The sequence below is a fragment of the Oncorhynchus keta genome, chromosome 13, assembly GCF_023373465.1.
Source record: "Oncorhynchus keta strain PuntledgeMale-10-30-2019 chromosome 13, Oket_V2, whole genome shotgun sequence".
Taxonomy (NCBI): domain Eukaryota; kingdom Metazoa; phylum Chordata; class Actinopteri; order Salmoniformes; family Salmonidae; genus Oncorhynchus; species Oncorhynchus keta.
The window spans coordinates 34,607,034-34,635,008 of NC_068433.1; the positions used below are offsets into that span (position 1 = coordinate 34,607,034).

At 42.3% G+C, this 27,975-nt stretch overlaps 1 protein-coding gene across 4 annotated transcripts; it reads right to left on the reverse strand.

The window, feature by feature from the left end:
• sepsecs (Sep (O-phosphoserine) tRNA:Sec (selenocysteine) tRNA synthase) lies at positions 1-27,868 on the reverse strand. Of its 4 annotated transcripts, XM_035784022.2 has the most exons (12): positions 27,766-27,868; positions 27,283-27,407; positions 26,454-26,608; positions 26,216-26,334; positions 23,419-23,577; positions 20,552-20,705; positions 20,204-20,306; positions 18,722-18,851; positions 16,304-16,395; positions 2,505-2,598; positions 1,713-1,803; positions 1-738 (listed from the first exon to the last, which is right to left on the reverse strand). In XM_035784022.2, exons 2-12 carry the CDS (start codon positions 27,394-27,396, stop codon positions 495-497), a joined length of 1,455 nt encoding a protein of 484 aa, XP_035639915.1. In that variant the 5' UTR covers positions 27,397-27,407; positions 27,766-27,868; the 3' UTR covers positions 1-494. The 4 variants fall into 4 exon arrangements, with proteins under 4 accessions (XP_035639915.1, XP_035639916.1, XP_052316018.1 ...); XM_035784023.2 differs by having other exon boundaries at positions 1-670; positions 27,283-27,833; XM_052460058.1 differs by having other exon boundaries at positions 27,283-27,832.
• Between the last annotated feature and the right edge of the window lie 107 nt (positions 27,869-27,975).

Below are 27,975 nucleotides of genomic sequence, written 5' to 3' on the forward strand. Positions count from 1 at the left end.
TGTCATTATGATCAGTGGATTATTTAATGAATGCAACCAATTCATACAGACATTGGATAACTTATCAGTGTAAATCTGTACAAGCAAATAGCATTAGTCACACAGAACTTGTTTTCCACAGTGCCGCTGGAATGCAGTATTGTCATGTGTTAATGATGGTGACATTTTGTAAGACCTATACTTCCATGGACCAACAATCTTTATTTCAGCTTTAAGCTCATATAGTGTCTTCACACCACAGGTGTCACATTTATTTGCTCCCGAACGTACTTAGATATGCCACAGCAAGAGGTGTGAAGACCTATGCAATTAATACATCTTTGTTTTTGTATATAATTTGAGAAGATTTTTGTAATTGTAATCCTTTTTAAGATTCACATTTCAGGCAGCAAAATATGACAAATGTGAAAGCAAGGGGTTTGAAGATTTTCACTAGGCATAAAATGTTACTATCTGAAAAAGTACATGAGCACTTTTTCCCTACATATTTTTATTCACTCTCCAGCATGGTCTTCTTGGCCTGTGAGAGGTATTGGTGAACCACTTCTTGCACTGCTTTCCTTCCTGAGGCTCTTCAGGCACTTGTCCAGTCTTTTGATGCAGAGTGTCACGTCATCCCGTGTGATGCCAACAGCCGAGGCGGCATTGAGATAGGGGTGTGGGTACGCCTCTGAGTGGGACATGAAGCCAGAGAACATGTGACCGCTCACCATCTGTTTGTTACCAAGGGCAACTACCCTGAAAACAGACATTACCATTACTTCACCTTCTGCATGCAGAAATTGTCTTGAAAGCAAGTTTAAAAAGATGCTTGGAAGAAACGCCCACAAAAGAGAAAGGGATAGCAAATTTATCCCATACTACAAAATTGCTTCCTATTTGAACGAACAGGCAAAGCTAATTAATACTTATTTTCCACAATAATTTGCAAATAAATTCATTAAAAATCCTATAATGTGATTTTCTGGATTTCTTTTCTCATTTTGTCTGTCATAGTTTAAGTGTACCTATGATGATAATTACAGGCCTCTCATCTTTTTAAGTAGGAGAACTTGCACAATTGGTGGCTGACTAAATACTTTTTTGCCCCACTGTAAGTACTTCGGTATTTGAATTTACGATAAACTCACTTTTAAAACACACATTGAAAAAGTGACAAAAAAAGCAGAGAATTAAGATTGGTTTCTTTTATAGAAATAAATCCTGCCTCACTTTGGAAAGTATAAGGAAGATTGTTCAAGCAATGCTTCTCCCAGTACTTGATATAATCTACATGCATGCGGCAGCCTCTGTTTTCAAGACCTTAGACTATCACTCAGCACTGCGTTTTATCACTCGGCACAATTTTCTTACACATCACTGCATTTTGTATAGTTCTGTTGGCTGGTAGTCTCTGACTACCAGAAGGGCCCAGCACTGGCTACTTTTTGTATACAATGAGGTTCTTCAGAGACTCCCCCCACTACCTCAACTCACATATTAAATTGTCCCGCTGGTCTCCACTGAGCTGGGAAAAAAATATTTTCGTTTGGCGCAGCGGTCTAAGGCACTGCATGTCACTACAGACCCTAGTTCGATTCCAGGCTGTATCACAAACGGCCGTGATTGGGAGTCCCATAGGACGGCACACAATTGGCCAGCGTCACCCCGGTTAGGGTTTGGCCGGGGTAGGACATCATTGTAAATAAGAATTTGCCTAGTTAAATAATTACCTGGCTCCAGACACCTGCCTGGTGAACAGCATGGAGCCCAGTTGAGTCACAGACTTGCCGCTCTGTGTCTGGAGGCCATCCAGAGACATGGCTACATGAAAACATGCACAGACAAAAGGTCAACACAACATTGGAATTCACATCTTTTACTTTGTCATAAGTCACAATTTTACAGACATAGAAGCAATATTCACCCAGCATATAACGAGCAGAAAAGTGCTGTGACATGCATACGCTAGCTTGTTTGAACTTTACTGGGGTTAAAGCTTTAGATTAGTTGCAAGTTTACAAGGACTGACTATGGAGAGAAAATAGCTACTAATACACATTTTGAAAGATATTACCTTCCACTCTACACACTAATTTGTAATGTAGAATGAAATTTGCATTGGGGTCAATCAAGCATGTTTAGATTTCGGACGTAGACAGCATTCGTAGAAACTTTCACACCACACAAATTTTGCTCTAATATTCTCATAGGATGCCCCAAACTAAGAATATCGCACGAACATGAAATTTCAGGCGAATATTGTGTAATGTGAAAGCAACTTTACTCTGATTTAAGAATTGCAATACTTCAGATCCAGTAATTTAGGACTAGTCTAGAGATCTCTAGATGAATCTCTGGGCTAATTTCTTATCTCTGGATTATCCTTAAATTACTGGATCTGAGGTATTGCAATTCTTAAGTGTGACAAGGGTTGTGTAAAAGGCATCTATCTTAACCACTGCCATTGAGTTGTGTGCGCTGTATCTTCCCTAGTTATAGGGTTGTGTGAGGGTGCATCTTACCCAGTGATATGGGGTTGTGTGGGGTGTGCAGCAGTCTCTCCCCATGAGCCGCAGCAAGCCTTTTCAGCTCCTGTGCCAGGTAGGTGTACATCTCCTTCAGGCCATGCAAACAGAGATAGATATAAATAGCATTACGCTCCCACTCTCTCCCTCAGCCTTATTTTAGCGGGCTGTTTATTACTTATCTATCAGTTTTCCTCCACGTAGACCAGTGTTTCTCAACCTCTGGTCTGTGACCGGCACCGGTCCCTGGGATGATGCTGATCAGTCCCTAAGATGGTTACCAGACTGATTTAGTCAGTTCTCAAGTGCTAGTTTTCACTCCTTTTAACTCCTGTTCCCAAACTGTGCTAGCATTGTAAAACAATACATTTATTTTATATAGCGCTTTTCATTACAAACAGAATCTAAGACACTTAAAAATAAATACACTAATATAAATTTGGGGATCTATGTACCCTGATTAAGACAGTTTAGCTGTCAAACATTGTTGAATAGATTAATGCATCGGATCTACTAGTGTGCAGCTTTTCCTTTCTTTATAATGCACGTTCAGTCTTGCCTGGTCTGACAATAAAGACAAAATCCAGCTATTTCTTTTTACTTTTCCTGTTGAAAAACAATATCCCAAGTATACAGTGCCTTCGGAAAGTATTCCGAACCCTTGACTTATTCCACATTTTGTTATGTTATTTAGTCCCTACTGCCTCTGATCTGGCGGACTCACTAAACACATATGCTTCGTTTGCAAATTATGTCTTCGTGTTGGAATGTTGTCCTAGCTATCCGTAAATTAACAAAAACAAACAAATTGTGCAGTTCTGTTAATATAAGCAATTTGAAATCATTTATAATTTTACTTTTAAAAGTATATTTTCGCAATTGCATTTACTTTTGATACTAAAGTATATTTAAAAGCAAATACTTTGACTTTTACTCAAGTAGTATTTTACTGGATGAGTTTCTTTTCTATTAAGGTATTATTTCCTCAAGTATGACAATTGGGTACTTTTTCCACCACTGGTAGTGGCCAGACGGAAGCCACTCCACAGTAAAAGGCACATGACAGCCCGCTTAGAGTTTGTCAAAAAGACTATCAGACAATGAGAAACAAAATTGAACTCTTTGGACTGAATAGTGGTGGCAGAATCATGCTGTGGGGATGTTTTTCAGCAGCAGGGACTGAGATCGAGGGAAAGATGAACAGAGAGATCCTTGATGAAAACCTGCTCCAGAGCGCTCAGGACCTCACAACAGAACTGCGACCCTAAGCACACAACCTTGACAACGCAGGACTTCCGTCACCGACAGAGATGGCCGCCTCTGCATTTTTTTTTTTTTTTTTTTTTTTTTTTTTTACGTGTTATTTCTTACATTAGTACCCCAGGTCATCTTAGGTTTCATTACATACAGTCGAGAAGAACTACTGAATATAAGAGCAGCGTCAGCTCACCATCAGTACGACCAAGAATATGACTTTCGCGAAGCGGATCCTGTGTTCTGCCTTTCACCCAGGACAACAGAATGGATCCCAGCCGGCGACCCAAAAAAACGACTTCGTAAAAGAGGGAAACGTAGCGGTCTTCTGGTCAGACTCCGGAGACGGGCACATCGTGCACCACTCCCCAGTATACTTCTCGCCAATGTCCAGTCTCTTGACACAAGGTTGATGAAATCCGAGAAAGGGATTGCGCCGACAGAAACATCTTTCTGGTAAGAAGATGGGCGGGGGCGTATGCCTTATGGCTAACGAGACGTGGTGTGGTCACAAAAGCATACAGGAACTCAAGTCCTTCTGTTCACCTGATTTAGAATTCCTCACAATCAAATGTCGACCACATTATCTACCAAGGGAATTCTCTTTGATTATAGTCACAGCCGTATATATCCCCCCCCCCAAGCAGACACATCGATGGCTCTGAACGAACTTTATTTGACTCTTTGCAAACTGGAATCCATACATCCTGTAGCTGGGGATTTTAACAAGGCTAATCTGAAAACAAGACTCCCTAATTCGTATCAGCATATCGATTGCGCAACCAGGGCTGGCAAAACCTTGGATCACTGCTAGTCTAACTTCCGCGACGCACATAAGGCCCTGCCCCGCCCTCCTTTCGGAAAAGCTGACCACGACTCCATTTTGTTGATCCCTGCCTACAGACAGAAACGAAAACAAGAAGCTCCCACGCTGAGGTCTGTTCAACGCTGGTCCGACCAATCTGATTCCACACTCCAAGACTGCTTCCATCACGTGGACTGGGATATGTTTCGTATTGCGTCAGACAACAACATTGACGAATACGCTGATTCGGTGTGCGAGTTCATTAGAACGTTCGTTGAAGATGTCGTTCCCATAGCAACGATTAAAACATTCCCAAACCAGAAACCGTGGATTGATGGCAGCATTCACGTGAAACTGAAAGCGCGAACCACTGCTTTTAATCAGGGCAAGGTGACCGGAAACATGACCGAATACAAACAGTGTAGCTATTCCCTCCGCAAGGCAATCAAACAAGCTAAGCGTCAGTATAGAGACAAAGTAGAATCTCAATTCAACGGCTCAGACACAAGAGGTATGTGGCAGGGTCTACAGTCAATCACGGATTTCAAAAAGAAAACCAGCCCCGTCACGGACTCAGGATATCTTGCTCCCAGGCAGACTAAATAATTGTTTTGCCCGCTTTGAGGACAATACAGTGCCACTGACACGGCCTGCAACCAAAACATGCGGCCTCTCCTTCACTGCAGCCGAGGTGAGTAAAACATTTAAACGCGTTAACCCTCGCAAGGCTGCAGGCCCAGACGGCAGGCCCAGACGGCATCCCCAGCCGCGTCCTCAGAGCATGCGCAGACCAGCCGGCTGGTGTGTTTACGGACATATTCAATCAATCCCTATCCCAGTCTGCGGTTCCCACATGCTTCAAGAGTGCTTTGAGAGACTAGTCAAGGACCATATCACCTCCACCCTACCTGACACCCTAGACCCACTCCAAATAGGTCCACAGACGATGCAATCTCAACCACACTGCACACTGCCCTAACCCATCTGGACAAGAGGAATACCTATGTGAGAATGCTGTTCATCGACTACAGCTCAGCATTTAACACCATAGTACCCTCCAAGCTCGTCATCAAGCTCGAGACCCTGGGTCTCGACCCCGCCCTGTGCAACTGGGTACTGGACTTCCTGACGGTCTGCCCCCAGGTGGTGAGGGTAGGCAACAACATCTCCACCCTGCTGATCCTCAACACTGGGGCCCCACAAGGGTGCGTTCTGAGCCCTCTCCTGTACTCCCTGTTCACCCACGACTGCGTGGCCATGCACGCCTCCAACTCAATCATCAAGTTTGCGGACGACAACAGTGGTAGGCTTGATTACCAACAACGACGAGTCGGCCTACAGGGAGGAGGTGAGGGCCCTCGGAGTGTGGTGTCAGGAAAATAACCTCTCACTCAACGTCAACAAAACTAAGGAGATGATTGTGGACTTCAGGAAACAGCAGAGGGAACACCCCCCTATCCACATCGTTGGAACAGTAGTGGAGAGGGTAGAAAGTTTTAAGTTCCTCGGCATACACATCACAGACAAACTGAATTGGTCCATCCACACAGACAGCATCGTGAAGAAGGCGCAGCAGCGCCTCTTCAACCTCAGGAGGCTGAAGAAATTCGGCTTGTCACCAAAAGCACTCACAAACTTCTACAGATGCACAATCGAGAGCATCCTGGCGGGCTGTATCACCGCCTGGTACGGCAACTGCTCCGCCCACAACCATAAGGCTCTCCAGAGGGTAGTGAGGTCTGCACAACGCATCACCGGGGGCAAACTACCTGCCCTCCAGGACATCTACACCCCCCGATGTTACAGGAAGTCTATAAAGATCATCGAGGACAACAACCACCCGAGCCACTGCCTGTTCACCCCGCTATCATCCAGAAGGCGAGGTCAGTACAGGTGCATCAAAGCTGGGACCGAGAGACTGGAGAACAGCTTCTATCTCAAGGCCATCAGACTGTTAAAACAGCCACCACTAACATTGAGTGGCTGCTGCCAACACACTGACTCAACTCCAGCCACTTTAATAATGGGAATTGATGGGAAATTATGTAAAATATATCACTAGCCACTTTAAACAATGCTACTTAATATAATGTTTACATAACCTACATTATTCATCTCATAATGTGGGGGCTGTGCTTTGGCAAAGTGGGTGGGGTTATATCCTTCCTGTTTGGCCCTGTCCGGGGGTGTCCTCGGATGGGACCACAGTGTCTCCTGACCCCTCCTGTCTCCTCCAGTATTTATGCTGCAGTAGTTTGTGTCAGGGGGCTAGGGTCAGTTTGTTATATCTGGAGTACTTCTCCTGTCCTATTCGGTGTCCTGTGTGAATCTAATTCTCTTCTTCTTTCTTTCTCTCTCTCGGAGGACCTGAGCCCTCGGACCATGCCCCAGGACTACCTGACATGATGACTCCTTGCTGTCCCCAGTCCACCTGGCCATGCTGCTGCTCCAGTTTCAACTGCCTTACTTCATCTGCCTTACTATTAATTTGACCATGCTGGTCATTTATGAACATTTGAACATCTTGGCCATGTTCTGTTATAATCTCCACCCGGCACAGCCAGAAGAGGACTGGCCACCCCACATAGCCTGGTTCCTCTCTAGGTTTCTTCCTAGGTTTTGGCCTTTCTAGGGAGTTTTTCCTAGCCACCATGCTTCTACACCTGCATTGCTTGCTGTTTGGGGTTTTAGGCTGGGTTTCTGTACAGCACTTTGAGATATCAGCTGATGTACGAAGGGCTATATAAATAAATTTGATATGTATACGTATATACTGTACTCGATATCATCTACTGCATCTTTATGTAATACATGTATCACTAGCCACTTTAACTATGCCACTTTGTTTACATACTCATCTCATATGTATATACTGTACTCGATATACTGTACTCGATACCATCTACTGTATCTTGCCTATGCCGCTCTGTACCATCACTCATTCGCGTCCGTAACACACTATCAAACCACTCCAAACGAACACATTTGATACCAAAACTATTAATAAATAAAAAATAATAAAAAATAAACCAAAGGAGGCACACCAATAAAGTTGTTCTCTTTAGAAAGTCCAGTTTGGAAAATGTGAGGTAACTGATTAAGGCAAATGGAAATACCAAGTGCTGATGTTTTCCAAATAAGTAACGACTCTTCCAGTAAATAATAGGGGCCATGGCCTCTTAACGACATCAATAAAATAAAAATAAAAACAAAGAAAATTAAAACCAAAGGAGGCACACCAATAAAGTTGTTCTCTTTCAAAAATGTCCCATCCCAAAACAGAGACCTGCTTGTATAAAACTTAACAGAGTCCTTAGCACACCTTTCTTGAAAGTCAATATATATAAAAAATATTTTTAAAAATAAAAGAGTTCTTAACAGGGCATGTTTTTTTTATACCCTCTTTATGTACATATTCTTTATCCCCTTACACTTGTGTGTATATGACAGTAGTTTTGGAATTGTTAGTTAGATTACTTGTTGGTTATTACTGTATTGTCGGAACTAGAAGCACAAGCATTTCGCTACACTCGCATTAACATCTGCTAACCATGTGTATGTGACAAATAAAATTTGATTCGATTTAAATAACAAGGTTGTTTGGAATCCTCTGGAACGCCTCTAAAAGGTTAAGACCTGGTAAAAAAAAAACAACATTTAAACAAGGCAGAGAATAGCAGATATCCAAGATTTGAACTTGACAGTAGTAAACGTGGTGGTCATCCAGTATGTCGAATTTCTAGTTTCTTGATAAAAAAAAAAATAGAGATGTAGCAAATAGTATGAAATTCATTTGTGAGAATGTTTTATCCCTGTTTGAGTTGAAAGTCTACTCTTTTGCTTAGGATTACGTGTTCGCCATGCATCAATGAGGTTGTAATCAGAGAGTATATGCTGGAGAGTGTGGAATGCAGTTGGTCTTATTAGATGATGTCTCGCATGTCCAAAATGACATTCATATCTTTCCAATAACCAGATGAAATTCAGTTAATTCTAACAATATGCTGTCCAGACAATCAAAATTATATGAATTCGGAGTGTACACACTAATAAAATGTCATTTTCTTTACATTATGGATACATTTAAGGAAAGCGACTCTGCCTTCTTGGTCTTTGCCTTAAACCAAGATGGTGATTGAGTTTAAGTATAATTATGATTACACCTTTAGTTTGGTTTGGGGCTGATGAAAAAGCAGCCAGTTTCTACAAGTTTCTATGTGCGTCCTTATGGAGCAGGTGTGTTTCTTGGAGCATTACTATATCAATAATGGTTTCTATGAAGACAGCTGGAGCGTTTATTAGGAACATTTTGGCCTTTCAAATTCAAAGAGAATAGCATTAGCATTGTTTTTCATAAAGGAGCGTTATATTAATTATATAATTATTATCTTTAGCGTTGATAAGCCCATGGATGTGTAACAAAAAGCAGGGCCCACAGGGAAACATACCCATTTTTTAAAAACCTTTATTTAACTAGGCAAGTCAGTTAAGAACAAATTCTTAAATTTAAGTTAAATTAAAATTATTCCATTGGTCATTCCCCACCCAGAAGACCCCTCCCTCCCTGTAATGGAGTCTCTTAGCAGGTATTACAAAATGAACCAAAACAAAACAACAGCAAAAAATGTCAGACCTTTACAGTTTAGTTAGCAGACCTGGATAAGTCGGGGTGGGTAATTTAAATACCCACCCCGACTTATTGAAAAAAGTAAATATAACAACAGTTATGCAAGCCCAACCAGTCAAATAGGATACTGTAGATGTAGGCGCACAATAGGCCCAGCATCGTCCGGGTTAGGGGAGGGTTTGGTTGCGGTAGGCCGTCATTGTAAAATAAGAATTTGTTCTTAACTGAATTACCTAGTTAAATAAAGGTTAAATAAATATAAAAAGGAGCAATAGCTCTTAATCCATTGTAATTTACTGTAAGCAATATGGTTTATATGACAAAGATACATTTGTCCTCCATTTTTATTAAGCATTGCACTGTTGATTGGGGTTTGTAAGTACGCATTTCACTGTGAGGTCTACACCTGTTGTATTCGGAGCACGTGACAAATACACTTCGATTTGATGATGTTGTTTGGCAAAAAAGGTTCATTAAAAAACCTTGGAATCTGCTCTTTTTTTATAGGGTATAGCAATCAAAACGTCTCTCCTGCATGGACCTCTGTAGGATGATATGGAAGAAGAGCTTACTTGGAAAGCTCCATTATTTTCTTTGTCAATGCACACAGCGCTGGTCATCAGTCTCTTCATTCTCAATTTTACAATTGATAATATTGACACCCATCACACGGTTATTAATTTAATCTCGTCTTTAGGCCACATCTATTAAAATACAGTTCCAGTCCAAAGTTTGGACACACCTACTCATTCAAGGGTTTCTCTTTATTTTTTACTATTTTCTACATTGTAGAATAATAGTGAAGAAATCTAAACTATGAAATAACACATATGGAATCATGAAGTAACCAAAAAAACAAAGATTCTTCAAAGTAGCCACCCTTTGCCTTGACAGTTTTGCACACTCTTGACATTCTCTCAACCATTGTCAACTGGAATACTTTTCTAACAGTCTTGAAGGAGTTCCCACATATGCTGAGAACTTATTGGCTACTTTTCCTTCACTCTGCAGTCCAACTCATCCCAAACCATCTCAATTGGGTTCAGGACGAGTGATTGTGGAGGCCAGGTCATCTGATGCAGCATTCCATCACTCTCCTTCTAGGTCAAATAGCCCTTACACAGCCTGGAGGTGTGTTGGGTCATTGTCCAGTTGAAAAACAAATGATAGTCCCACTAAGATGGGATGGTGTGGTAGCCATGCTGGTTAAGTGTGCCTTAAATTCTAAATAAATCACAGACAGTGTCACCAGCAAAGCACACCCACACCATCCCACCTCCTCCTCCATGCTTCACGGTGGGAACCACACATGCGGAGATCATCCGTTCACCTACTCTGCATCTCACAAACACAGATTTTCACTGGTCTAATGTCCATTGCTCGTGTTTCTTGGCCCAAGCAAGTCTCTTCTTCTTATTGGTGTCCTTTAGTAGTGGTTTCATTGCATCAACTCGAACATGAAGGCCTGATTCACTCAGTCTCCTGTGAACAGTTGATTTTGCCATATGCCTTGACCACAGGAGGCTGGTGGCACCTTAATTGGGGAGACCGGGCACGTGGTAATGACTGAAGCGGAATAAGTGGCATGGTATTAAATACATAAAAAACATGGTTTCCAGGTGATTCATGCCATTCCATTTGCACTGTTCCGGCCATTATTATGAGCCGTTCTCCCTTCAGCAGCCTCCTGTGGCCTTGACCTCTTTCTTCCCTCTCCCTCCAGATGAAATCCTGCGACTAGTGATGTCTGGCTGCCCGACAACCTGCCCACTTGACTACATCCCCTCCTCCCATTCCTCATCAACTCATCCCTTGATCACTGGCTGTGTCCCTTCTGACTTCAAGTTGGCCCCTCAAGAAACCAACTCGACCCCTGACGTCAAAAACTACAGACCGCTATAGCTTCTTTTCTTTCCAAAACAATTTAATGTGCTGTCTCTGACCAACTCTCTAGTTATCTCTCTCAGAACGATCTTCTTGACCCTAACTAGTCCCACTTCAAGGCAGATCACTCAACTGAGACTCCTCTGCTCTGTGTCACAGAGGCTCTCCGCACTGCCAAAGCTGACACTCTCTCCTCTGTTCTTATCCTCCTAGCTCTATCAACTGCCTTTGACACCGTGAACCATCAGATCCTCCTCTCCACCCTCTCAGGTTTGGGTGTCTCAGGCTCTGCACAATCCATTTTTTACGCTCTACGGGGTTCAGCAATCCCATTCTATGAGCTTGTGTGGCCTACCACTTCGTGGCTGCACTTACCACTTCACAATAACATCACTTACAGTTGACCGGGGCAGTTCTACCACGGCAGAAAGCTCATCGGTATGGGCCATTCTACTGCCAATGTTTGTCTATGGAGAAGGCATGGCTGTGTGCTCTATTTTATACACCTGTCAGAAACGGGTGTGGCTGAAATAGCCGACTCCACAAATTTGCAGGAGTGTCCACATATTTTTGTAGTATCGCTAGCAGCCTCAATGGCAGTGGGCGTGGCATGTAGTAAGTGACACACGCGCGTACTGGGCGCAGCACGTTGTGGGCATGGCATGTAGTAAACAAGGTCTGCAGATTGACCCTTCTCGTGTCCACTGCTGAGGTAGTGCAGTCTCTTAGCTAACTATGTTGTGCTAGCTAGTGAACATGCTAACATTAGCTAGCTAAACATTTGGCTACGGACTGGCGCTGGCAGTATGGGACTATGGCGAGTGAATTAAATTGTTTCTTCATCATCTTGCTAGGAAGTTATCTAGCTGTGGCCATCTGGCAAAGGTGTTCTACAAAATAGCAACATTAGCATAGTTAGCTAGTTAACGTTGGAATATAGACCATTAACTAAGCCAGTAATCTGTATATAATGACAAGATGCTCATGTCTCTGCCCTAACAATGGGAGTCGTTGTCCCAAAGGCAGGAAGGCAGGCAACAAGCTTAGGTCCAAAATAAGCCCAAAGAAACGCATTTTGTACAGATTTTGGCAAGACTGAAACCTCTCACTTTGCCTCTTCCTCTCTGACTAAGAAACTCACGCGGATATGCATTGCCAAACGACGCTACTGACTCCTTCTGGTTTGGAGTATATTAACAATGACTTCAAGGTCTTTGCTGTATGAACACAAAAAAGAGATTGACTGCTGACACTCAGGGGGTGCTAAGTATTGTTGGCAGGCAAACGTTTGATAATCTTACTGGTGTGTCTGATCTTTTATGGTAACGCCTAGAGTCTCTGTACTGCCCAATCATATTAATTTAAGACCATCATAAAAAGTATTCCCAATTACAGCTATTTAGTTGCAAATACACTACCCTATTCTCGGTCATGGGAATAATGCTCCAAAAGACTGGTAATAAAGACATGGTGATAAAAGGGCCTCCAGAGTGGCGCAGCGGCCTAAAGCACTGCAGTGTTGTGGCTTCACTACAACCTGGGGTTCGATCAACACCGGTCGTGACCAGGAGTCCCATAGGGCGGTGCACAATTGGCCCAGCGTCGTCCGGGTTAGGGGAGGGTTTGGCCGGGGGGCTTTACTTGGCTCATCACGCTCTAGCGACTCCCTGTGGTGCGCCTGCAGGCTGACTTTGGTCGTCAGTTGAACAGTGTTTCCTCCGACACATATGTGCGGCTGGCTTCCGGGTTAAGCGAGCAGTGTGTTAAGAAACAGTGCAGCTTGGCAGGGTCCTGTTTCGGAGGTGCATGTCTCTCGACCTTCGCCTCTCCCGAGTTCGCACGGGAGTTGCAGCAATGGGACAAGACTAACTACCAATTGGATATCACGAAACTGGGGAGAAAAGGGGGTAAATAATATATTTTGTTATTAAGTGAGTCTTATCCAAAACTGAGTTTTGCGAGACTTGTGGTCATGACTGTGTCACAATGTAAATGAAGGTTGGGTTGGTTTCAATCCTGCCCACATGCTGACAGCTGGCAGCACACAAGTAACCATCAATTCAGAGTGCAGCAACACACGACCCAACCATAATACTTCTGGTAAATACAGGTATACTTTGGATATCCCTATGGTGCAAGTTTGGGACAAATCGGTAAATTACACAATGTACATGGGACAATATGTTAACATTCAATAGCTTCAAATCTCAATGAGTTAACCTTAAACCAAATATACATTTTATAAATTGATATAGAAATATTGAAACATTTAATGAGAAAACTAAAAGGTGTGCAACATGAAAATTGTCTCATTTACATTTTGTAACTTATTGATGGTCCCCAACTAGCCAAGGAGATCCAAAGTCAAACCAACTTTGCCACGGTTGCTCACTAGCAGGCTGAAGGTAATTGCAACAAAAGTACACCTTGACTTGAGGTTTGCAAAATCCCTCTGGTGGCTGAGTTGACCCAATTTTAAGAAATGCCACTGACTTGTGGAGAAAAAGTTTAACGTCTTTGATAAGCTGACGAGGACGTTTTTACAGGAACTGCCACCTGGTGATGTTAGCATAGGGCTAACATGTGCCAGGTTTTCTGATGGGGTCAGCTACAACGTAGCGTTCTATCCCGTGACACTATGCAGACTAATACTTCAAGTTAACCTTACTCTTTTTCTAATGTTGGCAAGATGTTTTTTTTTATGTCTTTTCACACCGAATGCTAACCAAGATTGTTGAATCAGCAAAGTCAGCCAACCACTGGGAATGGTGCGGAACACAAACCCTGGGACTGTGGGCGATGGTCTGTAGGGGACACACATTAGTCCTGTGTGTCCACCAATTTACAGTGCTCACTTCCTAAGCTAAAGGTATACCAACTCTTAATAATGAGAAAGAGTCCTTTTATGACAAATTATTCAAAGCTGTTGAATCGCAAGGGTATGCTATGAAATCAGTAAGCTGCAGATGGGCATGTTCAACATCGCAGCCGACTTTGAAGGAGAGTCAAGACTGACTGATCTACAAAAGATCTTCTCATTATTATTTGTAGATCAGTCAGTCAGTCACAATTGATCCATGATACGGCTTTGATTCGTTCTAACACGGCCATAATCTGGTTCAGACATAAAAAAAAAATGTATGATCAGGATCAATTGAAATCAATCAACTCTGGCAGTGTCGGGTCATGTGGTGGCAAGAGGTATTTCCTGGGAGGATTTGAGCAAACATTAATCTGATAGCATTTTGGTCATTGTATGGCATACCATAGGAATCAACATTTTATGGTGACACAGAAGAACCATGTTAGAAGTAACCAAATGCTGTCTGGGGAGACCAGCGCACCATTGCCAGTGCAAAATACAAGAGCTTAAACTCAGCAAAAAAAGAAACGTTCTCTCACTGTCAACTGCGTTTATTTTCAGCAAACTTAACAAGAGTAAATATTTGTATGAACATAAGATTCAACAACTGAGACAAACTGAACAAGTTCCACAGACATGTCGCTAAACAGAAATGGAATAATGTGTCCGTGAACAAAGGGCGGGGGGGATCAAAATCAAAAGTAACAGTCAGTATCTGGTGTGGCCACCAGCTGCATTAAGTACTGCAGTGCATCTCCTCCTCATGGACTGCACCAGATTTGCCAGTTCTTGCTGTGAGATGTTACCCCACTCTTCCACCAAGGCTCCTGCAAGTTCCTGGACATTTCTGGGGGGAATGGCCCTAGCCTTCACTCTCCGATCCAACAGGTCCCAGACGTGCTCAATGGATTGAGATCCGGGCTCTTCACTGGCCATGGCAGAACACTGACATTCTGTCTTGCAAGAAATCACACACAGAACAAGCAATATAGCTGGTGGCATTGTCATGCTGTGGAGGGTCATGTCAGGATGAGCCTGCAGGAAGGGTACCACAATAGGGAGGAGTATGTCTTCCCTGTAACTGTCATTGCAGGCAACAATCTCAGTCCGATGATGCTGTGACACACCGCCCCAGACCATGACGGACCCTCCACCTCCAAATCGATCCCGCTCCAGAGTACAGGCCTCGGTGTAATGCTCATTCCTTCGGCGATAAACGCAAATTCGACCATCACCCCTGGTGAGACAAAACCGCGACTCGTCAGTGAAGAACACTTTTGCCAGTCCTGTCTGGTTCAGTGACGGTGGGTTTGTGCCCATAGGCAACGTTGTTGCCGGTGATGTCTGGTGAGGACTTGCCTACAACAGGCCTACAAGTCCTCAGTCCTGCCTCTCTCAGCCTATTGCGGACATTCTGAGCACTGATGGAGGGATTGTACGTTCGTTCCTGGTGTGTTCCTGGTATAACTCAGGCAGTTGTTCTTGCCATCCTGTACCTGTCCTGCAGTTGTGATGCAGTTGCAGTTGTTCCACGTTGTCTGCCATTGCGAGGACGATCAGCTGTCCATCCCGTCTCCCTGTAGCACTGTATTAGGCGTCTCACAGTACAGACATTACAATTTATTTCCCTGGCCACATAAGCAGTCCTCATGCCTCCTTGTAGCATGCCTAAGGCACGTTCACGCAGATGAGCAGGGACCCTGGACAGCTTTCTTTTGCTTTTCAGAGTACGTAGAAAGGCCTCTTGAGTGTCCTAAATTTTAATAACTGTGACCTTAATTGCCTACCGTTTGTAATCTGTTAGTGTCTTAACGACCATTCCACAAGTGCATGTTCATTAATTGTTTATGATTCATTGAACAAGCATGGGAAACAGTGTTTAAACCCTTTACAATGAAGATCTGGGAAGTTATTTTGATTTTTACGAATTATCTTTTGAAAGATATGGTCCTGAAAAAGGGCCGTTTCTTTTTTTGCTGAGTTTATTTTTTATCCCTTTTGCAAGTCTGATTTTCCACATATATTGCCTCGGAGTGTCTGGGAATGGTGTAGTAAATTACACGTTTTAGTATACTGTATTGTTAGCTCTATTTTAGTAAATGGAGCCAACAGGGACTATTTTGGAAACTCCTCTCCTTCACTTGAATGGATTTCTCCTTGCTGTCGCCCTCCCCCTCTACTTAAATTTTATTTTATCTCTGGAGTTTACATGTAGAGAACACACAGTGCTGACAACGGGAGAAAAAACGGATAGCGGCTGACTTACACCCTTGTTGTACTAAGATGTTTCACTAAATTAAAATACATGCTAATCAGTTTCACTTTATTTCCTAAACTGAATGAATATTAAATTAGGCCCCAACCTTCTGCTCTGCCAGGAGTTTCCTGTAGCCGCTGGCTCCCAGGGTGAGCAGGGTGATGAGCACATCTAGGGAGGGTGAGGCTGATGCGCGACCTGGAAACGGAGGGAAGTCAGTGTCATAGTAAAGGGGACAGACAAACACTTTCGAATCTGAACCCTTCCTACGATTCTATCGATTCCGGTATCAATATCAATTCCTCTCAACAATTTGGTTCCTTAATGGTTCCAATTCATACAATAATTGAAAATATAAGCTCATTATTATGGCTTTGAATGCTTAAAATCTAACTCCAATTCAGAGAGAACTTCATTAAAGTGAAGTCAACAGTCGATCACAAAGAAAAAAGAGGATGAACACTCACTTGATATAGTTGGAAATGGAAGTCTGTTTCTTATTCTATTTTTTATTCTACTCTCATCTTTTAGGCAACATATCCAACTACAACACATACTTAGCCACATGCAAGTCTTTATTATGGCCTGGCACAAGCATACCTGATTTTATGACATGTTGATTATTTTAAACTGGTGAGCTACGTCTGGGCTGGAAAACAATACTGCACAACAAGTAGCTCCCCAGGATTGGAGTTGGATCGAGACCGTGAGCTCCCAAAATTAATTAACTTTCAATATTCCAGAGGGGAAACAGAATTTGTCATCAGCATCAGACAGACGTCCAGTGGGGCAAAAAAAGTATTTAGTCAGCCACCAATTGTGCAAGTTCTCCCACTTAAAAAGATGAGAGAGGCCTGTAATTTATCATAGGTACACTTCAACTATGACAGACAAAATGAGTGGATTTTTAATTTATTTATTTGCAAATTATGGTGGAAAATAAGTATTTGGTCACCTACCAACAAGCAAGATTTCTGGCTCTCACAGACCTTTAAGAGGCTCCTCTGTCCTCCACTCATTACCTGTATTAATGGCACCTGTTTGAACTTGTTATCAGTATAAAAGACACCTGTCCACAACCTCAAAAAGTCACACTCCAAACTCCTCTATGGCCAAGACCAAAGAGCTGTCAAAGGACACCAGAACCAAAATTGTAGACCTGCACCAGGCTGGGAAGACTGAATCTGCAATAGGTAAGCAGCTTGGTTTGAAGAAATCAACTGTGGGAGCAATTATTAGGAAATGGAAGACATACAAGACCACTGATAATCTCCCTCGATCTGGGGCTCCACGCAAGATCTCACCCCGTGGGGTCAAAATGATCACAAGAACGGTGAGCAAAAATCCCAGAACCACACGGGGGGACCTAGTGAATGACCTGCAGAGAGCTGGGACCAAAGTAACAAAGCCTACCAACAGTAACACACTACGCCGTCAGGGACTCAAATCCTGCATTGCCAGACGTGTCCCCCTGCTTAAGCCAGTACATGTCCAGGCCCGTCTGAAGTTTGCTAGAGAGCATTTGGATGATCCAGAAGAAGATTGGGAGAATGTCATATGGTCAGACGAAACCAAAATATAACTTTTTGGTAAAAACCCAACTCGTCGTGTTTGGAGGACAATGAATGCTGAGTTTCATCCAAAGAACACCATACCTACTGTGAAGCATGGGGGTGGAAACATAATGCTTTGGGGCTGTTTTTCTGCAAAGGGACCAGGACAACTGATCCGTGTAAAGGAAAGAATGAATGGGGCCATGTATCGCGAGATTGAGTGAAAACCTCCTTCCATCAGCAAGGGCATTGAAGATGAAACGTGGCTGGGTCTTTCAACATGACAATGATCCCAAACACACCGCCCGGGCAACGAAGGGGTGGCTTCGTAAGAAGCATTTCAAGGTCCTGGAGTGGCCTAGCCAGTCTCCAGATCTCAACCCCATAGAAAATCTTTGGAGGGAGTTGAAAGTCTGTGTTGCCCAGCAACAGCCCCAACACGTCACTGCTCTAGAGGAGATCTGCATGGAGGAATGGGCCAAAATACCAGCAACAGTGTGTGAAAACCTTGTGAAGACTTAAAGAAAACGTATGATCCTCTGTCATTGCCAACAAAGAGTATATAACAAAAGTATTGAGATAAACTTTTGTTATTGACCAAATACTTATTTTCCACCATAATTTGCAAATAAATTCATTAAAAATCCTACAATGTGATTGTCTGGATTTTTAATTCTCATTTTGTCTATCATAGTTTAAGTGTACCTGTGAGTGATGAAAATTACAGGCCTCTCATCTTTTTAAGTGGGAGAACTTCCATAATTGGTGGCTGACTAAATATTTTTTTGCCCCACTGTACATAATACACACACAGAAATACAACCACTGGTGACTGGCAGAACAATTACACTACATGAGCCTCACATGATAACAAACTAGTAACTAATCCAGATAATGGCAACTTTACACAAACAGGTTGCAGCCCTGGTTCAAACGCATATGGCCCATATGGAATTTTAAACAGCACTAACCTGGATACATTCTGCTGATCTCCTGAATGAAAGACTCATTGAAACCTGCAATTATGGCACCACCTACTGGAACCATGAAGTTTTTGTCCAGGCTTTGTACAAAGGCATCGATTCTTCCAACACGAGCTCCCTAATGAGATTATAGAAAAAAAACTAACTTTGCTATGTATACAAATAATATACAGTGCATTTGGAAAGTATTCAAACCCCATCCTTTTATCCACATTCTGTTACATTACAGCCTTATTCTAAAATGTATTACATAATTTGATTCCCTCAGTAATCTACACACAATACCCCATCATGATAAAGCAAAAACTGTTTTTTAATTTATGCAAACGTATTAAAAATAAAAACTGAAAAACCTAATTTACATAAGTATTCAGACCCTTTGTCATGAGACTCGAAATTGAGCTCAGGTGCATCCTGTTTCCATTGATCATCCTTGAGATGTTCTACAACTTGGAGTCCACCTGTGGTAAATTCAATTGATTGGACATGATTTGGAAAGGCACACACCTGTCTATATAAGGTCCCACAGTTGACATGTCAGAGAAAAAACCAAGCCATGAGGTCAAAGGAATTGTCTGTAGAGCTCCGAGACAGGATTGTGTGGAGGCACCAATCTGGGGAAGGGTACCAAAAAAATTCTGCAGCATTGAAGGTCCCTAAGCACACAGTCAAGACAACGCAGCAGTGGCTTCGGGACAATGTCTCTGATGCTCCAGATAATCAACTAGTCTAAAGGAAAGTTTTAAATCATAACAACAGTTTCCAGCTGTGCTAACATAATTGCAAAAGGGTTTTCTAATAATCAATTAGCCTTTTAAAATGATAAACTTGGATTAGCTAACACAACGTGCCATTGGAACACAGGAGTGACGATTGCTGATAATGGGTCTCCGTACGCCTTTTCCGTAAAAAAAAAAATCGGACGTTTCCAGCTACAATAGTCATTTGTCGCTGTATTTCAGAACAATTTGGTGTTATTTTAATGGACAAAATGTTTTACTTTTCTTTCAAAAACAAGGGCATTTATAAGTGACCCCAAACTTTTGGGGTGGGGTGCAGGTAGCCTAGTGGTGAGAGCGTTGGGCCAGTAACCGAAAGGTTGCTAGATCGAAACCCCGAGCTGACAAGGTAAAAATCTGTCATTCTGCCGCTGAACAAGGCAGTTTACCCACTGTTCCTAGGCAGTCATTGTAAACAAGAATTTGTTCTCAACTGACTTTAACTGCCTACATTTTATGTAAATGTGATTATTTTTTTTTCACATTTATGAAGAAATAAAAAACTCTTTAAAAATGTAAAATATGAAAAAAAAATCTAAAAATGTCCATTTAGGATATTGTGTAGACTAATGAGGGGGAAAAAAATATTTAATACATTTTAGAACAAGACGGTAGAATAGAATTGAACACATTTTGAAAAAAATCAAGGGGTCTGAATACTTTTTTTGGGGGGGGGATTATGAGTTGGTACCTGCTGAATAAGGTGCATACACTTGGATGACTGCACTCCATAAGCATTGTTGACAACATGGGGGATATCATATTTGGCAGATATAGTGGCTAGCTCCTCCAATCTGCAAGAACAGAGAAAAGTCATCAATAATGCCCTCGTACTCTTGACCTAACATACTTCTTCTACATTACTCCAGTGTATGTTTGTCAATATCATGAATTAGATATAATAAACAACATGCAGATTACACAAATAACATTTGTTTCAAGTCATACCATTTATTATAGCACATGATAATTGGACATGCACATCTACCTTTCACAGCTCTACTGAACCATGATTGGATGGCTTGAGGACAAGGCATACCTGTCGGGAACACGTGGGGCAAAGCAAGAAGTAGTGGAGTGGATGCAAAGGATGTTCTCGGCTCCCAGCTCTTGCACCGTACGTTCCACAGCTTCCATATCTGTTCTCAGCTCATCACCCTCCAAAATGTTCTCAACCACCACTGGTTCAAAACCTGTCCATGGTTACAAGGAGCAAGAGAGTTGTCAATGTTGGGGTTGCCTCATGGTGAACTACACTGGGGCAGCGCAAAAACAGTAGGTTTTTAGCTGCCACAGTGGATGCATAAATTGAGCAAGAGAGCAAGATACTTGATCAAGCATTCACAGGCGTGAGTTGTGAGTAGGGTTGCAAAAAGGTTGGAAACTTTCCGGAAATTTTCCATGGGGAGTTAAGCCCGGGAATTTTGCTTAAATTCGTCAAAAACGTTTGCTCATAATAGTGAACCTTTTTTTGTGGGATATACATAAGGCTTGCGGCATATTTTGGTTAAACTATCACCAAGTCAATGGAATTGCAACCCTCTGCATGCACAGTGCACTCTTCCATCACATGTACAGCTGATTCTCAAGATCTTGCACACTAATGAGATTCTATTGAGCTCACACTACTACACTGTCTGAGCCAAGGACAACATACTCTCTGGTAAATTTTTATTAAAATACAGGGTGGGGTGAATATATTGTATATGACATACATGATTTTTTGTTAACTAGTAAATAGTAGCCTACAGTAATGTGTGTTTAAATCATTTCTAACAATTTATGCTAGTTCGTTTTTGCTACCATGTGGGTTTTTAGCTTGCTTGAGCCTGCTAACTGAGGAGTGTTAATTCACCCGTTCCCATACATGTTTCATTTTAAAACATTGATCAAACAAAGGAAATGTTTAATCTAACTGCTTAACTGTTAATCTGTACATGGAATTGTATTTGTTGTTTTTTTACTCATTTTTTTCTATTCTTTACAGGAAAATGTCACGGGCACTATCTGATGTGTGGAGACATTTCACTGCAGCTAATATAGAAGGAAAAGCTGTGTACATTTGCAAATACTGTGCCAAATCATATGTGAAGAATGCAACAAAGATGCAAAATCATCTGGCCAAGTGCAAAAAGTTCCCTCAGTGCTCACAACAAGCAACCTCTGACAAAAGTCCCTCTACTTCTACTCAAGATGAAAATGATGAATCAGACACCTTATCGATAGCAACAGCTCATGGCTCAAGGACATCATGGCACTGAAAACAATGGATACACTTCAGGAGAGCCAAGGAAATGGTTAGGTATGTGTAGGGTCATCAAGTTACAGCAGCAATCTACCTCATCAAGCAAAGTGAGAAGAATAAGAGCACCACATTGAAGCTGCCCAGCAACACCCTCTGGGGTGGTGTTGTAATCATGTTTGACAGTCTCCTGGATATCACAGTCGGTCGATATGTACAGCCCCATTAAGAGGATCCTCCTGGATGATGTATTTCGGGAGAGAGTGGTAAGCAGCCTGAAACTCTTGAAACCTATAGCAGTAGCCATTGCACGGATTGAGGGAGACAATGCCATCCTGTCTGATGTTCAGACTCCGCTTCTGAATATAAGAGAAGAAATCCATACTGCCCTGCCCACTTCACTGTTGCTCCAAGCAGAGGAAACTGCAGTTCTGAAATACATCAGAAAGCGTGAAGACTTCTGCCTGAAGCCCATACACACCGCAGTGTACATGTTGGACCCCAAGTATGCTGGCAAGAGCATCCTGTCTGGTGCAGAGATCAACAAGGTCTATGGTGTCATCACTACCGTGTCTCGCCACCTTGGCCTGGATGGTTCTTGGCAGTCTGGCGAAGTACACTTCCAAACAAGGGCTTTGGGATGGAGATGCAATATGGCAGTCGTGCCAACATCTCATCAGCCACCTGGTGGAAGGGACTTTGTGGATCTGAGGCTCTTTCCCATGTTGCCTCCGCAACTAGTCCATGTTTGGAAACACACACACCAAAGCACACAACAGGCTGACCAATACAAGGGTTGAAAAATTGGTGGCAATCCGGGCAAATTTGAGGCTTTTTGAGCCTGACAATGAGCCATCCTCAACAAGGTTAGAAAATGACAGTGAAGATTAGGCCTCAGAGTCTGATGTTCAAGAAGTGGACATTGAGGTGGTCCAGGGAGAAGACACAGAAGCCTGAGAGGAAGACAACCAAAGCTTTAGTTTCTAGACTATCATTTTGCAGCTTTATGTTGAAAATGTTTCTGGGAGATGAGATGGATCATTGGGATCACTCAATATTCCTTTTCTTTTGTTGTTCTGTGAAATTATCCCATGTGAAGAGTCAACTTTTATTTCTATTGGAAGGATTTAATCATTTGCAATAATGTCTACTTATAATAAGGTAAAAGGTTTATGTTTCTGTCTCCATATGATATGGTAAATATATCCAATGCAAAAAACATCTAAATTGAAATAGTATTAATATTAATTTGCATATATTTCCATTAACAACCCATATATTCCCGTTAATTCCCATATATTCCCATGGAAAGTTTCCACCAAAATGTGCAACCCTAGCCGTGAGACTTATTCTTGAAATTAGAAACCAAGAGTAATTTTGTGCTGAGCAGGGCGAGTCTCTAATTGACCCATGCTGCTCATGCCCAGGTTTCATTGTAATTAATAGGAGCATGTCACACTCTGCAAAAGTTAGACCCTACACGTCGAGTATATGCATGTTAAGCAGCTCTTAGAAAAGAGAAGTAATTTTTTCAAACCCAACTGAACTGATAGGTAAATCTATTGCAAGAATAACAAATCAGAGCATGAATGTAGAGTACAATAAACTGTTGATGGATAGTTTTAAGAGCAGAACATACTTTCATGTTAATGTTAGTGCCTAACCTGCAGTGATCATGGCTTTGAAACAGGACTTCTGGTCAATGCGGGGCCAGATGATGTAGCGCCCCTTTGGTCTCTTGTGGCGAAGTGTTAGGAAGCACAGTGTCAGGCTCATCCCTGTTGCCATTGGAACTACGAAACAACTGGTCACACTTCGCACACCTGCAAACACACACAAGTGATAATTAAGTGATAATGCCAATATTGGCATGGTTTGTTTTTGTTGGCCGGCAAACCGTGCCAATATATCCTCCAAACACTGGCTTTGAGGTCATTATTACTTTAATACAACAGGTCTCCAACATATTCAAACAATTATTTACATAACATTATTTTGATGAATTTATTGATACTATTTCATACTTCCACAAGATATAGTCCTGGCACAAATCTAGGGTTGCTACCCATGCCGGCTGGTCGTTCGTTCTAATAGGTTACCAGAGACGAGACCGTTGTTAAGCAACCAAGTCATTCGTTCTAAATTTTCCATTGCCATGATGGCTGACAACGTTCTAATACCTTGCTTGCTAGCTAGCCAACTATGACAGTCTCGTCAAACAAAAAAGCCAGAACAACAGCAAAGGTGCTGCATTCACATTTAAGTGGTTTTCTATAGATTTTTGGGGGATACATCCATAACAATGAGCTAATGTGAGATTTTTGGCTCTCTTAGATCGAGAGAAAGATCGAGAGAAAGATGAACGGAGCAAAGTACAGGGAGATCCTTGATGAAAACCTGCCCCAGAGCACTCAGGACATCAGAATGGGGCGAAGTTCACCTTCCAACAGGACAATGACCCTAAGCACACAGCCACAATAACGCACGAGTGGCTTCGGGACAAGTCTCTGAATTTCCTTCAGTGGCCCAGCCAGAGCCCGGACATCTCTGGAGACCTGAAAATAGCTGTGCAGTGACACCCCCCATCCAACCTGACAGAGCTTGAGAGGATCTGTATTTATTTTATTTTTTTAACTGAGAGGATTTGCAGAGAATGGGAAAACTCCCCAAATATAGCTGTGCCAAGCTTGTAGCGTCATATCCAAGAAGACTTGAGGCTGTAATCGCTGCCAAAGTTGCTTCCACAAAGTAATGAGTAAAGGGTCTGAATTCTGTTTTTGCTTTGTCATTATGGGTGGTATGGTGTCTAAATTGATGAGGGGGAAAAAACAATTATCATCCATTTTAGAATAATGCTGTAACGTAACAAAATGTGGAAAAAGTCAAGGGGTCTGAATACTTTCCGAATGCACTGTAGGTGCAGATAAAAGAAAATAAATTATTCTATAGATATTTAAAATCGATACTGCAATTTTATGACGATTTGATGTTCCAAACATATTGATCTGTATATGTCTACTGCAGCAAGTCATGGAAATAAATGTGCTGAAAACATGTTTGCTCACTACTTAAAAAGAAGATGGAGAACAAGCTATAGGACACTAAAGAGGCCTTTCTACTGACTCTTAAAAAACACTAAAAGAAAGATGCCCAGGGTCCCTGTTCATCTGTGTGAACGTGCCTTAGTCATGCTGCAAGGAGGCATGAGGACTACAGATGTGGCCAGGGCAATACATTTCAATGTCCGTACTGAGAGGCGCCTAAGGCAGTGCAGCAGGGAGACAGGACGGACATCTGATCGTCCTCGCAGCGGCAGACCATGTGTAACAACACCTGCACAGGATCGGTACATCCCAACATGACACCTGCAGGACAGGTACAGGATGGCAACAACAACTGCCCGAGTTACACCAGGAATGCACAATCCCTCCATCAGTGCTCAGACTGTCCGCAATAGGCTGAGAGAGGCTGGACTGAGGGCTTGTAGGCCTGTTGTAAAGGCAGGTCCTCACCGGACATCACTGGCAACAACTCCGCCTACGGGCACAAACCCACCATCGCTGGACCAAATAGGAATTGCAAAAAGTGCTCTTCACTGACGAGTCACGGTTTTGTCTCACCAGGGGTAATGGTCGGATTTGCATTTCTCGTTGAAGGAATGAGCGTAACACCAAGGCTGTACTCTGGAGTGGGATCGATTTGGAGGTGGAGGGTCTGTCATGGTCTGGGGCAGTGTGTCACAGCATCATCGGACCGAGCTTGTTGTCATTGCAGGCAATCTCAGCCCTGTGCGTTACAGGGAAGACATCCTCCTCCCTCAAGTGGTACCCTTACCGCAGGCTCATCCTGACATGACCGTCCAGCATGACAATGCCACCAGCCATACTGCTCATTCTGTGCGTGATTTCCTGCAAGACAGGAATGTCAGTGTTCTGCCATGGCCAGCAAAGAGCCTGGATCTCAATCCCATTGAGCACATCTGGGACTTGTTGGATCGGAGGGTGAGGGCTAGGGCCATTTCCCCCAGAAATGTCTGGGAACTTGCAGGTGCCTTGGTGGAAGAGTGGGGCAACATCTCACAGCAAGAACTGGCAAATCTGGTGCAGTCCATGAGGAGGAGATGCACTGCAGTACTTAATGCAGCTGGTGGCCACACCAGATACGGACTGTTACTTTTGACCCCACCTTTGTTTAGGGACACATTCCATTTCTGTTAGTCACATGTCTGTGGAACTTGTTCAGTTTATGTCTCAGTTGCTGAATCTTATGTTCATACAAATGTTTACACATGTTAAGAGTTTATAATAATCATACTATTAAAAATTAAATAAACAAATAGATACTTGGGAGTAAAAGTATCGATATAATATTGTCCAAAATAATATTGTGATATGTTGGCATACTATCGATTTTTTCCCCCATCAATTTATCAGTAGGCTGAATGGAAACTTAGTTACACACCTGAAAGTTTTAAAATGTCAAGCACAACTGAATTAGTCAGTTTGTTCAGCAGACTGGAACCTGTAGCCTTGGGTTGAATTGCAGCAATGTCCCCAGATCGTCCTATCCCATGGATTAACCTGTGTAAAGCAATAAACACAGATCTCATGATCATGACAAAACTGAAGGCTACTTGGAATTTAGCAAAGCTAAAGTAAATTTGTCTATTTTGAAAATGCTCCAAGTAACAGCTGATAACCTGTAATGTCGTCGGGCCACCAGACTAGAGGCCACTCTGCCCTCTCTCTCGCCAACTCCACAATTTCCCAAGAAGTTGTTGCTGTCCATCACAGCCAGTTCATTCAGGAAAAGTTCTATTGTGCTCTCGCTCCATCCCTCCTCAGGACATTTGCCCTATAAGGTACAGTGAGTATCCATCTAAGTTATGGTTGTTGTGCACTCCATCTCCATTCACATCATGGATGTAATCATTAGTCCAAACTGTTGCGTTATGCAATAAAAATTAGTTTCTATTGGATACATTTAGATAGGTCCCTCCTCATTTGTTTCTGCTTGGTTCCATTACGTCTTGCAACGGAAATCGTTTAAGAACCAAAAGTTGGTAAGTAAACAGAAAGAAACGGGGAGGGACCTACTTGAATTTGTCCAATACTAGTAGTGCCATCGAACATTCAAGCTGCTGTACAGACTATGGAGCTCTAGTCTAGAGGAGCCAGTTAAATCGGGTTTGAGAGCATTTTTAAACACTACATTTTTTGACAAATAGGTGTAATTGTTGCAATAGCTTGTGAGTGGACAACATATACTATCTACTATATGTTCGATTTTTTTTGTCTTAATATCTTAATTTAGGATGATAGTAAATTAAGCAAATTCACACATTTGTTCAATAATCACATACGTCTTAGTATTAACCATTTAAATAGTTTTTTTTCTGTTTTGTAAATGCTCTTAAACAGATTTTAACCAGGCGCTCTAGACTAGGTCGTCAATAGGGTCTGTGCAGCAGGCTGAACGTTTGACGTCCCTATTCAGATAATTCTAAGGTCTGTAAAATCGGATAATACCTGTTCCAAAAGCAGTCGAATCAGTTGCTCATGACTGCGACGTGCCTGTTTCCCCTGGCGAATGTATGATGGCGACACAATCTTCTCACTTATGGAAAAGTTTTCACTATTCATCTCAACAATTGCTGTCAAATAGATGTGTAGATTAACATACGCAATTCGTCAGTATACACTTGTACTTTAGGGAACGTGTTCCTCACGAAACTCAAGTACAAAGTACAACCTGCGTCTAACGTTATGCTATACGACTAGCTTGTCGCGCAACTAGCCATTTAAATGACCATTTACATTATCTGTAAATCAAACGTGTTAATATAAATGGTGACTTAAATGGCTAGTAGCGGGACGAAGCTATGCGACGACTAATCCAGAATCTGGGTGTAGTGTGAAGAACGACGAATCCAAGTGACGCTCAGCACCGTTTCTGAAAATCTTGATTTCGCTACTGGTTATTGTAGCGTTTATCTTTTTAATCTGCTTTACCTTTCTTTCTGTTTTCACTGTCACGAACCAGTCGCTAGAGATCTCCTTCTCCTTTAGTGTCAGTGACACTAAAAAAAAGTACTTCCGGGTCACATAATTTCGGAAAAATCCTAAATAAAATCCCATGTAATAGTAGAAAACATTTATTGTCGAAACATTAACAATGATTCATATTTGTTCATATTTAAGTGACATTTGCCTTACATGTGA

What these genes read in the sequence shown, in the direction of transcription:
- sepsecs (XM_035784022.2), bottom strand. Translation starts at nt 27,396, where the DNA reads ATGAATAGTGAAAACTTTTCCATAAGTGAGAAGATTGTGTCGCCATCA. An exon ending in CAAAGCCATGATCACTGCAG is followed by an intron (nt 20,706 to 23,418) that starts GTTAGGCACTAA and finishes AACCATGGACAG; the next exon opens with GTTTTGAACCAGTGGTGGTT. An exon ending in ACACAACCCCATATCACTGG is followed by an intron (nt 1,804 to 2,504) that starts GTAAGATGCACC and finishes GTTTTCATGTAG; the next exon opens with CCATGTCTCTGGATGGCCTC.